This window comes from Hetaerina americana, unplaced genomic scaffold (assembly GCF_022747635.1).
Source record: "Hetaerina americana unplaced genomic scaffold, ioHetAmer1.1.p SCAF_4, whole genome shotgun sequence".
In the NCBI taxonomy this organism is placed as follows: Eukaryota; Metazoa; Arthropoda; class Insecta; order Odonata; family Calopterygidae; genus Hetaerina; species Hetaerina americana.
The window spans coordinates 78420808-78435758 of record NW_027286985.1 but is presented as its reverse complement, the minus strand read 5'-3'; the positions used below and the strand labels follow the sequence as shown (position 1 = coordinate 78435758).

General features: G+C 34.4%; 1 protein-coding gene across 2 annotated transcripts in view; it reads right to left on the bottom strand.

Moving 5' to 3' along the window:
* The window catches only part of LOC139691862 (otoferlin-like), a 56944-nt gene extending 44658 nt beyond the window's left edge, over positions 1-12286 (bottom strand). Inside the window, exons 1-4 of one of the 2 annotated variants that reach the window (XM_071589779.1) lie at positions 12029-12286; positions 10128-10323; positions 9305-9367; positions 5934-6018 (exon numbers count right to left, since the gene is read on the bottom strand). In XM_071589779.1, the coding sequence (XP_071445880.1) occupies positions 5934-6018; positions 9305-9367; positions 10128-10323; positions 12029-12162 (478 nt within the window). In that variant the 5' untranslated portion in view covers positions 12163-12286. Of the gene's footprint in view, positions 1-5523; positions 5624-5933; positions 6019-9304; positions 9368-10127; positions 10324-12028 lie in introns of those variants that run through there. The other variant, XM_071589781.1, reaches the window with a different exon arrangement.
* Between the last annotated feature and the right edge of the window lie 2665 nt (positions 12287-14951).

Below are 14951 nucleotides of genomic sequence, written 5' to 3'. Positions count from 1 at the left end.
GATGGGTCATGAAAGACGTGCAAAGGAGGTGAGAAATCACCAATCAATAGTCACAGGCTAATCCTTTCCTGAATTATTCCTGTTAAGGCAAGCAGCAAAAGAGTAATGAAAAGTGAAAACAAGAGGAAAAATGTGATACAAGTCCAGAGAAAAACAGAAATCTGTGCATAGATAGAAAACAACTAAAGTAATAAAGCATGCATTATCATTGCTCAGAAAATGTTAGGTGCAGAGAAAAAGTTTCACCATGAATCTCATAAAAATTTTGTTTGCACTCACAATAGATTTTGTGTCAAGTTAATGAAGATTTTCTAAAATTAGTAGTTAAAATTTTAGACTAAATGAATTAAATGTGGCTTTCTCCCATACTTAGAATTTATTACTTTCTCGGATAATCACATTAAAACTAATTTAATGCTCACATTTTTTCTCTACATTCCCATCTGGAGGGTTATTTTGAGTTCCCTGATATTACAAATATTTAACAGGCATCTACGTTTGATTTGACCTTTAACCTAAAATACTATGGGTTATTTTTCCAAAAGAAATATATTTAAAATTTCATGGCATTTTTATGCTTTAATGCTGTCTAATGAAACTGTTTCCAGCAACTAATTATAAACATTTTTGAGCCAATTCATTTTATACATTCTCTCATACTTTTCCTCAAGTACTCTTAATTTGCAGGTTTTAGCCCTAATACTAAACACCTTTGTTTCTTAAATATTCCAGCTAAAATGTTTCACTTTTGTTTTTGTAAATAATAAAAAGATACACATTTTTTTTTAGAAAGAAGTAGTAACTGACATTTAATTATTCAATAATAATTTGTGAAATAGGTATTTTGTATTTCAGGTAACATATGAAAGGAAGTTCAAATAAGAAAAAATTATGAAATAATAATAAATATGTACATTTTGGGCTAAACAATAATTTAAGTTTGAATGATACGAAAAAGAAAAGACTAATTGCACAAATATTGTGCCACATAAGTGCTATTACAAACTATAATAGAAAAGTAAAGAACTGTCCACGGTGTAATGTATAAGGATGAAAAATACTAACAAAGCAATAAATATTTAGATTATAAATGCAAAATAATAATCACAGGTTGAAAGTTATGTTGTGTTCAATGAATGAGCAAACCTTTACATAATATGATTGTGAAAAATGAAAATGGTTGCATCCTGTTAAAATAAAATAAAACACTGTAAATGGGCACTTTGCATTTGCTGAGTATATAATTCAACCATCTCTAAGAGGAAGTATTTAAGTAAAAATTCCATAATGAAAGTTCTCATACAGTCAACTATGAAAAAATTTAAAAGCCAACTTAGGAAACAAATGGAGTTCACACAAATTTTATCATGTCAATTATTATGCACTTAACTTTTCCTATTCTTTTGAAGACATATTTCCAACGCCAAATATTTTTAAGAATTAACAATTATTATTCATTATGATTATATTGTTTATAAAAATGAAAAGGGGTGGAGTACTTCACAAGATGCAGAGCATAGAACTTGACAATTGGGCACATTGTACTGAGCCAAAGAGAAAATCTAAACAATGGGGAATAAAGATTTCGTGGCTGTTTCATATAAGTGGTGAGAAATAGCTTCCATAAAAGTCACAAAGCCAATGTTGAATGAAGAAAGTAAGTGGAAAATAGGCTTTTTTTACTGGGAACTTGTTTTGCTGTCATATAATGGTATCATCATGCTGAAGGAAGGTAGAGTAAGGATGTAAACTCAGTTCACTATTTTATAGCAATCTCAACGTCACGCGATGAAACTTTTCAGTAATAAGAGCTCTCAGTGACCATCAAAGTGGTACGATGCATAAATGTATCATGTCAGTAACAGCCATATAACAATGTAATGAAAATGACCTGACAGAGCATGGCATCTATCAAATTGTTAATCTTTGTTTGAACATGAGTGTTTCCTTCTCAGGGGTGGTTTAGCATGTAGCAAATGTGGAATCCAGAACACTCTGTAAGGAGTGGTTTGCCACTTACTATGCCAAAGATGTGCAAAGTCAATTCCCATTTGACCACAATTGCATCAATGGAAAATATCTCATTAGTCTAATCATATGAGGGCGATTCAAAAAGTAAGATCTCCTATTTTTTTTTCATTAAAAATCAAATTTATTCTCATCTTAGTGTACATCATAGAAAAAACTGAGCATTTAACTATTTTTCTAAATAGTTGCTTTGATGATCAATCACTTTTTGCATCCTTGTAACCAGCTTTTTAACCCTTTTAGTGCGGTGGGCCGATATATCGGCTTTCGTATCCCTGGCGAAAAGTGCGGCGGGCCAATATATCAGCTCTCGTGTAGGCTATTGTTTAAATCGTTGTAACTTATGGTTTTTTTCTTAATAATTTATGGTTTTTGTGCTATCGATAGGTTGAATTCCATAGAATTACATGACTAATTTTTTATTAGCAATTTTAAATGCTTTACAAAAAGTATAATTCTTACTATAATTTTTCGTTCAGTTCTGTACATGTCGGGATGCTCAGCCTAATTGTTTGCTCGTTTTTTTTCTGAGTGATCTTTCCACTATGAAAAGCCACTAAAAGGCTACTAATCTGTTTTCATCTGCAATCTCTTGAATGTGTTATGGTGTGGTAGTGTTCATATATAGCTGCTTATTCAGACTTTGTTGATACGATGGAAATGAGAGCACTGTTTTGTAATCATTTTGGGATCTCTTGCCGTCCATCCTATCTGATCAATTTCGCCCTGTGTATTAGATTACATTGTCAGCAGTTCTCTGTGAGTTAGAACTTGGTTTTTTTCTGCCTTTAGATTGTAAGCACATTGCCGCAGTCTCAAGGAAAGGGGAAAAGTCCCAATTTGACTCAGTGAGATCGGCCTTTTCAACAAAATCGAACTATGCAGAGGCTGACAAAAAAATTTGCAATTCACTGGTTTTTCTTCACTTATTTATAATATTTTCTACATGTCTTTTTGATTCTTTATTATATTTAAATATCATAGTTTTATTGAAAAATGTTTTTAAAAAAATATTAGTATCGTGTCTAAAAATCGAAATATTATTGCTAAAAAAATATTCTTCAAATTTATAATACTTAAATAATTACATTTATTTTTCCGATGATTTAAATGTATTACATCATTATTAACTACAATATTTTATTTTAAAATAAAAAACTGCATATGGATATCTAAACAAATAACTTCATAATTTTTTTTTTCCTATGGTGATACATTTTCTTAAATTACCCTTTGCACTTCTCACTAGTACCCCTGGAATCCCCGCCACACTAAGAGGGTTAATACAGGAGTTGTACCTTTCTCCCACCACATCATGAAGCCAACTGACGACTGCTTATTGCACTTCCTTGTCTGACTTGAATTTCTGTCCTCTAAGGTGTTTTTTGAGAGCGAAAAACAAGTGGTAGTCCCTGGGGGCAACATCTGGGGTGTAAGGAGGGTGGTCAATGATATCCCAGCCAAATTCATTTGGTAGGGTGGTCATTTGATGAGACACATGTGGACGTACATTGTCATGATGCAAACACACTCCTTTGGTGAGACACCTTGTAGTAACCGAGGACCTCCAGCACAATATTCTGCACAGAGAAGTAGCCACTCTCTTCATTAAGGACTTCCTTTATCTCATGAAGAGTAATTCTCTGGTTATTATGCACCATCTCGTTAACTGGAGCTACCGTTGATTCCGGCAAACTCGGCCGCCTCGACCAATGCTCATTGTGAATATTTTTCCGGCCATCAAAAAACTCCCTGCACCACTTCCACATGTTTTTGATGTCCACACACTTCTCACTGTACACTTCCACTAAAAAGCAATGAATTTATATCTGAGAAGCAGTCATCAGTTGGCTTCGCAACGCAGTGGGAGAAAGGCACGACGCCAGTATTAAAAAGCTGGTTACAAGGATACAAAAAATGATTGACCGTCAAGGCAAATGTGTAGAAAGATGGCCAAATGCTCAACCTTTCCAACAATGTACATTAAGTAGAGAATAAATTTGATTTTTCATAAAAAAAATAGGAAACCTTACTTTTTGAACCACCCTTGTATGTCAATCACTTTGGTGGGTTACAGCTATGAAACAAATCTCATTTTAATTTTTCCACTTCCAACTCAATGAGAGAATAAGGGACTTTTAAAAAAATAATTGCATAAATTTATCACTGGGTTTCTTAGGTGCCTCACAAATGCCTCAAAATTTGATCCTTCACTAGATCAGATAAGAAGATAGATAAGAAGAGGCTGTCTACTCCTTTCTTACAGTATCATTTTAAGTTTCTTCGAAGTCAAAATTTATAATTACTACTTCCTAATTTATGTAAAAGGAGTTTCACAAGACTCCATTAATTGAATATTGGGACTGGCAGGTCCATACATTAAAATATTTTAAATAAATTTGAGTATTGCATTCTAAATATTGAAACCATTTTTCAAGATTCACACTTACCAGCTCATGATGTCAGTTAGAACATTGTCAACGGTTTGGACAAACTTGTCAATAAATTAATATTTTTTCACAAAATAATAGCCTTTGCCTTGGGATATTTCTGTTCACTTTGAGTAAGAACATGCAAATAGATTACCATTTAAGTGAATTTTTCTTTAATTTCAATGGAATAATTTTGTAATGATGGCATGGAAATCTATTGAATTATGATTGTGGCTGCTGATCAGGTGGTGGTAGATACAAATCTGGGTGGTATCTCTGAACACTCCCAGCTAAGGCACAAATGTGCTTTTTTATTGTTAGCCACAGCATGAAGAAAAAACTGACTAGGTCCATACCCTGAATGCATGAACTCTGTACACACATGGCTCAGTGAATACTGGGTGAATTTCATCCTTGGATTCAACCAAAACAAGCTTTAGATTGAAAACTTGTTTGGCTTAGTTTGGAAATATGCATTAATTATATGAAAGCCCATAAACAGTTTTTATTTTGTTTGTGTAATAAACTATTCTGAATAATAACAGGCTTTATTTTAAGAGTATGGATTAATATTTTGATTTATTGGACAATGACCATGAATTATAGGCGGAATCTCATCTAAGTTTGTAAAATATAGCTGAAGAATTCCAAAAGAATTACATTTTTTCATTTTATTTTCCTTAGTGGTTGCCTCCTAAGAAGTTCTAATTCTATAAACTTTTATAGAAAAATATTCACTTTCAATATTTCAGAATTATCAATGGGATAATTATTTTCCCAATACTCACATTACCATATTAAAATCAGCTAATTCAGATTTAGCAAATTATTTATTTTTATTTATCAATGATTATTTAGTGTAGTTAAGAATTTTTGTGTGTGCATATGACTGTCAAACCAACATAAAAACACACAATAATTTGCATCTGCTTGCACCCAACTTTTGCACATACTATTTTCTTGATTTCTCTAAAATTCTAACTTTGCTTTGGGGTTTCATTTAATGATAAAAGTGGGGGACAACTGCATTCTAATAGACTGCAGAAGTTGTCATCCACTGTACCTGGTTGTGCCCAAACTGTCGCGACATCTAGTTTAAAGCTGCCCAACATTTTGTTGGACCTGAGAATGTTTCTTGACTGCAGAACCTAATTGAAATAGGAAACAAAGTGTACAGAACCAGAAGAAATAAGAAAACTAGCAGAATGCAGAAAATTGAAAGTGCATATGCATCTCAGAGCCTGCATGAAAAACATTAAAAATGTCATGATCTGCTGAGGAAGAATAAGTGCATCATGAAATATTAAACCAATAGAGAAATATTAAATTCTCCTGGATTATTTGAGACCATAAATTATCATTTAACTACAATCACTAATATTTATCAGAAAAATATTAGAAGAGTGATAATATATTGAAGGTATAACTTCATCTGGCAGACCAAGACACTGAAAGAATATTCTTTATTAATACCGGGGGCATCATAGACCGTCTTCAGATCAATCTTGAAAGAGCCCACTATGGTTCCAGAGCGTAATAATTTTCTAGAATGCAACACCTATAAGAAATAAAGTCATTAAATCCCAGGAAACCATCTCATATAATTTATAAGTGCACATGATAGAAATGTTTTCATTTGATTGTTTTCCTCTGCTTTTATAAATTCATCCAATGCTGAGGCAAAACATTTACTTCTTGAGTGATTTTAAGAGTTAAAAAACTTTGACATGTATCATCAAATATATCATTTAGTAAAAGCTTATTCAAATTTATGAAAATCTGAATAGTAACTTCTTTCACTGCTGAGCAATTTTTAAGCAATTGGAAGTCCACTCTGTGATAAATTATTATTTACTTTGAAATTGACATTTGTCAATTTCTTTGTGGAGGAGAAAAACATTTTGAGGCAAACAAGTATTAATAAATCAACTGCAATAATAAGAGAACAAGTATTAATAAATCAACTGCAAAGTTTTTGATGAAAAAAAACATGATTTATCCATTTAGTGAGAGCATGTTCTCTAGGCACCTAGATAGATGCCTAGCTATAAAAAAGAAACAAACCTTACTCTAAATGTTATACAGTTGATCCTAAATATTTGTGGGAGTCAAGGCAAGATTATCAACAAATGATAAAAATTGTTATGAAATTAGGCTGAATATGAGGTTTTCCTGCCTGAATGACATATGTATCCATCACATTAGGGTGATAAGCTTGAGTTTCAATTGACATGAGATAATTTTTTAGCATATCTTTAATCTTATGTGTGCCTTCTGGTAATTTCTTCCTGGCTTCACTTTGGAGCATCATATAAAATGCAACATCTGCTCAATGTAACCTAGAGCAAGATAATGAGAGCTTCAGCATAACCTGGAGCTTTATGGTCTGTTCTAAACTTACTGCCCCAATATGCAATCCATTTTGGCACCAGAATAAGTTTCCATTATCCAATTTATTTATCATTTACAATTTGTAATCATATTATTTTTTCACTTTTGTTACCATACTGGTTTTACTAACAACTGATAACAATTTATTATAACTGGTGGGACATTAATTGATAAGCTAACTAATGGAGGAATTATGTTGAAAGATAGAGGGCTGAAAGTAGAGGGTGTCATTTCTATTTACATCATGCTCAAAGGCTTTACTGCAGTCAGTCATTTACTTACAAATAGACAGTACACAATATCACCGTAAAAAAAAACAACATTGAAATACAGTAAATGCTTGATTATCTGTGCATGGATTATCCATTTTGTGGATTATCCATGTTATTCTCTCTTCCCAGAGCCTCAAAAGTTGCTGATAGAATTATGTAGTTGTAAACATAATGAAATGCTTTGAAATTTTTATATATTCTAAAAAATGCAAGTTTAAAATTCTCTAGCTTTCTTAAATGTTTTTAATTTTGATCACAAAATCAAAATTTTCAAACAGTTTTTTAATTTCAATTTAAACATTCCTCCACAACCCATATTTTCCCATTATCATTTCTCTCAAATTTATTAGCCATGAGAATTCCATTTTCTCCTTTAAGACCAGCAAATATTTAGCTTTATTTTGTAACAAAGACTTCAATAATCATCTGCACTCCATTACTTTAATTGGTACCATTTGATGAATATGATTCTGCATCAGCATTCCCAATTCCACTTTTAGAAAAATGGCTGAAAAACTGAAAAATAAATTACTTGCAATTTCTAAATACACTCTGATTAATCACCCGGGATAATAATGAAAGTTAATTTCTTTCCTAGTACCAGTCACTTGTTGTTTTGAGCTATTTTGTTTCAAAAAATTGAATCCATTAAATTATGACCATATTTTCCACCTATTTTGGTTATCTATAATATTCAATTATCCATGCTTCATCATGCATCCATCACCATGGATAAGTTCCAGATATGATCAAGAGTTTACTGTATTTCAGTTATAGTAGATGCTTGATTATCTTGGATGAAAGAAAAATAATTATCCCAGATAACAAAAACTTTGATTAAAACATTATCCACATAAAAATGTAGATATTATTTGCAGCTTATTATGGTGATTTTTTTTGAATCAGTAGAATGTTATTTTTAACTGTAATTCAAGAACAAGCATTTTTTGCCAACAAAATGGTATTCAAGACCTGTGAAAAATTCTACCTGGTTAACTTACAGGGATATTATCTTTAATCATATATTGAGCACACAATAAATCATTAAAATGCATGTCCTGATTAGGGACTGATTTTCCAATAGCTCTATGGTATAGGGGATTATTAAGCTTGAACTTAATAGAACAGTTTTATAGCCAACAAACTAGCTCTCAATCCCAAATAACTGTGTAAATAGGATATAAACATATGCAAAATACATTTGTTATGCACATATGATTGACTTTTGCAAATAATTTTTCAGCATACAAATTCTCAGATATCAAATTGTTCATAAGAAATCTATGAGATATTTGAACATGGAGAGTTCTTGATAATGAAAAACATATATTTATGCTATCTCAAACTTGAAGCCTCCACAAGGCCATTCTACAAAACCTAATTCAACTAAAATAGACATCAACCTAAGGGATGGGAGTAGAAATCTCATCAAAGATGAATGCTGAAGTCACTGAATCATACTTGTAATTTATTATACTATGAATTTTTGACAGAAAGGTTTTGCAGTTTTTCAAAGTTAAATTGGATACACATTTCCTCTGTCTTACATCAATTATGAACATTCCATTCAAAAGACTGTTCCATTCATTATACACTCTTGAAAAATACTTTTCTAATTAGTTCATCTTATACATATCAGGAAATGCCTTTCTGCTTAGGAAAACCTTTTCCCTTTTATAAATTAATAATGATGGTATTTCTTTGGCATCAATAGTCATAGTCAAAGCAAAACTGAGCTCAGCAGATGTATTAAGCATGTATCCCACAAGCATTTAATGAGCTTTAATTCCTTAAAATGATTATTTGGAGTTTTGATATGCTAGAAATAAGTTTAACTTTTTTCCATGCAGTCAACAAATTTTTATCTCCATGCTCAATGGAGTTTTTCAAGGAAAAGATACCACACATACTACTTGTAATCCTGGCAAACATTTGGTAGGGCTGCATATTGATTATTGTGAAAATCAAGCCACAAAAATGGGTTAAATATGCAATGGATTTATGTTAATTTTTATGTAACTAAAAACTATTCATCTTTAATACTGTTTAAATGATGCCAGAAAAGTAATAGCTCTCATGTATGTTACAATTTCTTAAAATAGTTTAATTTTAATGCCATTCATTAAACCTAGTAAAATATTTTTATTAGATGGTCAAATGCTAAATGCAGCATATACTTACAGAAAGAGTAATAATTTTGTCGAACAGCATCACAGGAGGCATATGGAAATCAAAAACAAAATACTGAAAAAGAAAAAAAAGGCAAGAGTTGTACACAGTTTCTCAAAAGCACAAATATATAGAATGTAGAAACATAAAACAAACACTCACTTATGGTTTAACATTTCAGTGGTCCCAAACACCATTATCAAAGTATGAGGATTAATTGAAGGGATGTTGGGAGAAAGATGAAGAGAGGATGTTGGTAAGGAGTATTAGGGAAAACACAGGGACATGAATTATAGATGATTGGTGGCTGAGAGAACAGGAGAGGAAAGTGTTAGCTAATTGGAAAGCCCATTAGGTTGGAAGAATTGAAATAGGCAAATAAAAGCTAATTCTACTGTTCTTAATTGGATTGGTATGGTTGTAGAAGAGAGGAAGGAAATATTAGTTACATCATAGCAACAATCAAAAGTTTAGCTGTGGGCAAAGCTTGTCAGGGAACTGGGAGGGAGGCAGATGAGGAGAATGGGTTACAGGATACTTTGATTGCCAATTTTAATATTGAGGTTCATGGTGCAGGGGCCAATTAAAAAGCTGGGCAGAGTTTATATTCAAGGAGATTTTGGATAATCCATTTGAAAGGCAGGAAGAAGTTGTGAGGGATAAGAGATACTTAAAAAGGTGCAGTTGCAGAAAGGAATTTATGGTGAGAATGGAGCAGGTTTTGTATCTGGCATGGTCGCATGGAATCAGAGGGATACAGAGAGGGGCCTGTTGATTTTAAGAATAAAAGAAATACTTAAGATTAAGTATTTAAGAAAAAAGTTGATACACATACCTCATTATAGTATGGACAGTTGGTGCTCTCCTTTACACTTGTGTACTTTTTTTGGTCCCCTATCTGAACACAAACAACTGGGTCCATGTTGAGGCCGGCTAATTGTCGTGCCTCGATCACAGTCACACACACTTGGAAGTCCTGTGCCTTCAATGCTGGAGGCGTAAGTCCTGCCATTGGTTGATTTTTATTTTGCCTGTTCCAAGTAGAGAGTGGAATGAGGACTTTTAATTATGAATTGATACTGGACCTATGCTGATTTTTGCTAGGTAACCATAAATTAGATTAATTTTGGTACGCACAGTAATTTTGACCAATATATATTTCTAGCTTTGGATAATATCAAAAGAAAGGATTTATATTATTCCTGCTCTTATTGTATGGCATTTATCAAAAAGAATTGAGGTTTCTTTATCTGGAAATTCATAATGTACAAGAAGAAACTCAAAACTAATGTCACATAAACAACCTTCAAAATTGCTCCACTAAAAGTTGGTAAATCATAGCATGATAAGAAATCTAAGATTAATTGATTTTAATGCTTGTGAGCATATACAGTATATTAAGTAACTCTATTTCAGACACAAGTTTGTGCGGGCAATATTTTCTGAGTTCTTGGAAACTGCAAAAAAGAAACAGTTTTTGTAATACTGGTTCTGGCACCAACCTTTGATTTCATTTAATAAAAGTAAATTGTCATCCAAGATTTCTCTCTCTCTCTCTCTATATATATATGTATATATATATATATATATATAGTCAAAGTAGTAGGGACGTAAGGAGAAGAATTACACTAGGCAAAGAGGCTTTCACAAGGAGGAGGGAGTTGATGAGAGGGACGCTGAGTAAGGATATTATGAAAAGACTTGTCAAAACTTTGATATGGAGCATAGTTGCTATGTATGGCACGGAAACACGGTCACTGAAGCAGGAAGATAGATGTAGATTTGAGGCTTTTGAAATCTCGGTGTGGAGAAGAATGGAGAAGGTGAAATCAACCAAGAAGAAAACAAATGAAGAAGTAGTTGGTATGGTGGGCAAAGAGAGGGGTTTGTTGGGAGAAATCCTATGGAGGCAGAAAAAGTGGATGAATTCCTTTCAGCAGAAGTGCCTAATTTAATTTACTAACTTATTGTTCGGTTCGATAATTGAAAGCATAATCCTGATCAACATAATGTGTTTTTTATTGCATAACAATTTGGGATAACAAATTACCATCATTTTACATGTTTTTATCTGAACAAAAATTGGTTCAGGAACTAAAAGAAATTTCCTGATCAGAGAAATTTATATTAATTCATGGAAACTGCTTAATTTAATGAATGACTTACATCCACAAATACTTTCACAAAGTGTAGTTCTGTGTCTCAAGGAGCATGAGGCCCTAATTTTAAACCAAAGCTTTCATTTATATTCTGCATTTGATGACATATAATATGCATAGATATATAAGACACACCCCCCATTTTAGAAGGGGGGTGTATCATTATATAATAAAATATTAAGGTAAAAGGTTTTTCAATCCAGAACTTAATCTTAATTTCATCCAACGTAGTTACCAGAAACACTATTATTGGCGGTAATAATACTACTTAAAAGCAATATTCTTAGGCAAATCAAATTATTTTTGAAATGGCCTAACATAAGTAGTACCAGGAGATCATATGTGGAAAAATTAACTAACCATAGGTATGTATTGGAAATAACATTAACCTTTCGAAGGTCTTACCCTTGTTTGTAGGTCCCATAGGTGAAATTCAAGACATTATATTGGAAGAATAAGTATCATAAGTGCCATAAAAACCATAAAAAACGGTATATTTCTCTTCATTCATTTAATTGCTTATCTTCTTCATTACTTTATCAATATCAGAAAAAAGTATTTTAATTTTTGTTAGTACCTTTGTCCTCGGATAGCAGGTGAAAGCGATAATGATCTCTGACTCTCATTGTCAGATGACAGTGAGGACTGACTACCAGTCCTAGGCATTACAGGTACTGCAATGGATGCAGTTGGAGGTTCCCCACCGTACATGGAAGATGTCCGGTGGGGCTGTGTGGGGATGCTGGACCTCGAAGAGGGTGGTGGTGGTGGAGGTTCCCCTGATGTACCACTCCTCCGCCTCCCAAGCCCGAGGCTCAGTCCTCGAGTCCTCCGTCCACGGGATTCCCCACCCTCTGAGGAACATCGGAGCAGCAGTGCCCTCCTCTGCTCTGCCTCTGAATTGTCTTCCCCACCAGATGAATCCCCCCTCGGTGGTCGCTGCTTACCCAAGCGCATAAGGCTCCGGACGCTTCTCAGTGTGGAACTCCTTAAGGGAACAAAAAGCCAAGAAACCATTCACATTTCATTTACTTTTCAATTTCATTTCTTTCAGCTACAAAATCAATTAATTTATTTCTCTTGAAACTCTTCAGTCTTATCTGATGCCAAATTATATAAAATCTAACATCCCTTAATGAATTATAACAGGATAAATGCAAAAAATTGAGATAGTATAAAATTGGAATGGTCACCATGTGAGATTCTCCAAACTTATAGCATTTAATAATTAACATTATGACAAAATACTTTGGTATATCTATAATCAAAATACAATGGTATCGTAAATGTGAGTCAAAATGAAATAATTGAGTTATTTCTAAAGAATTTTTTATCTACTTATCACCAACAATGCTAACTCTTCTGCACAGGGTTACTGATACAAACTCTCAATGAATAAGTGACTGAAAAATCCATGAAAAATAAAAGTAGCTCTGTTCTCTCTTAATATGTTTGAAACAAGGTAAAATGAATTAACTGTGCAGTCAGAATAAATGGAGTGCTAGGTAAAAATGTCTATTTTGTAGAGTTTTACTGCCTCTTGTCCAGGATCAGAAATGGAAAGCAATAAATGGAAACAATTAGTTACCAAAGTGACCTAAATGGTGTACCATTAATATTTAAATAGCTCTGTGTAAAAATGATAACCAAAAATATAGAGTAAAATAAAATAGAATCATTAGTTTATTATATTTTCAAATTCAAACATTTGGTTAAGGAGTGAATGTTAATTTATGTAGATATCATGGAGAGAATCAAGTCTAGTGAGTAAATGACAGATGATAATTATAATTGTTAACAGAATGAAATAGAGATACATGTAGATTACAGATGAAATGCAAAGAAATTGGTGGAAATTAAAAGAGTAATCAGCCAAGAAAAAGGCTTGGCATACTGCAGTAAAACTTTTAGGAGCCATGAGCAAAGAGTTACTATTTGTGATTTAACTCCCATATTAAACATTAGATCAGGCAGATTGGAATGCTCAATCCATTAAACAAATAATACACCACTCCGTTTCAACAAGAATCTTGATGATGCACAGGAACTCATTTCATTCCATGAATTTACTGCTTTGAAGAGACATCAGAGAGAATACAATAATGAGCAGAAACGTGTTAATTACCTGAATGAAGAACAGGTGTTATTCCTAAAAGAATAAAACAACGAAAGGATTTCAAGTTTGATTGAATTCACAATGAAAATGTTTCAAAAGTAGGTTATTTTTACCTTAATCAAATCCATCCTGTTTCAAGTTTTCAGATACATTTCTTGAAAACATAAGTGACTATAAATGCGACTGATGCTAGAATTCAGCCACCTTTAATATAAAGTAAGCAAATAGCTATATGTACAATTAATATCGGACGACAGTTACATTGGCATAAATGCATTTCGGCTGCCCGCGCTAACCTAACATCCCATCGAAGTAAGACATGCCCAAGTTTCCAACCTTTTCCGTGCAGGTGGCGGACTATCCCTCTCGGGTGCGCTCATGCTTCCGGCTCCCCCATGGCGCCGGCCCCCAGATGGCGACTCGGGGGCTGAGGACCCGTGTGCCCTCCTTCGCTCGGAAGATTGCGATGGCTGGCGGTGCGGCATCCACCCGGGGGACTCGGCCCCCTTTCGCCGCTGCTCCATTGACAGCGTCCGCTCCAAGTTGGCAATGTTCCTCTCGATGTCCACGAGCATCTGGCGCTCGTCGTCGGCGGGCAGAAGGGAGTCCCCGGGTGCCTCCGGCCACCGTGGGGAGGATTCGTTTGCAGTGGAGGCGGAGGGCGGCGGGGGTGGCGGCGAGGGGGTCGCGGTCCCGCCGCCCTCATCCCCCGACGCCGTAACCATCAGCCGTCTCGGCGGTCCCTGCAGCATGGAGACGGTCTGCGGGGTGGCTGGTGATGATCCGCATACGTCCTCGCCGTCGGCTCTCCCTATCGACTCTCTGGCGCCTCCAGGGGGATTGTAACTCACTTCGAAGGTGACGGTGGTCTGCGGACAGCGGGAAAAGTCTGTTAGCGTTTGGGTGAAGAGGATATCGTAGGGCTGAGAGAAAGAGAAGGTGGGAGAGATTTGTTTTAATCTGGGAATCGGGCTGGTGAGGTGGATAAAGAAGTGGCTTCCGACTTCGTGGGTCCGTATTAGTATCTCGGCGGTGGCAGGATTTTCAGTGGTATCCCGATCCATCCTTGGGTTACTATGTAGAGAGCATTTCAAATGGAGTATGCCGTCAGTCGGATGGGACATTAAATTGTGTCATCCCTTGTCGCCTTTCGTAAAGACAATGGTATTGTCAACTACGAGTAACTCTCCGCTCTGTACCTATGACCTGAAAATCCTAACTTAACCGAATGGTACCTAATGGTACCTCAGACCTCAGCAGTCGGTCACCTACCCATGCTACTTGTACTTAATATACTATTGTCTCTTTTTGCCCAGTGTTGTAGAATATTTTTGGCCTTTATAAAATACTAAATTCATAAAATATACGTCGCTGCTTTTGAAAA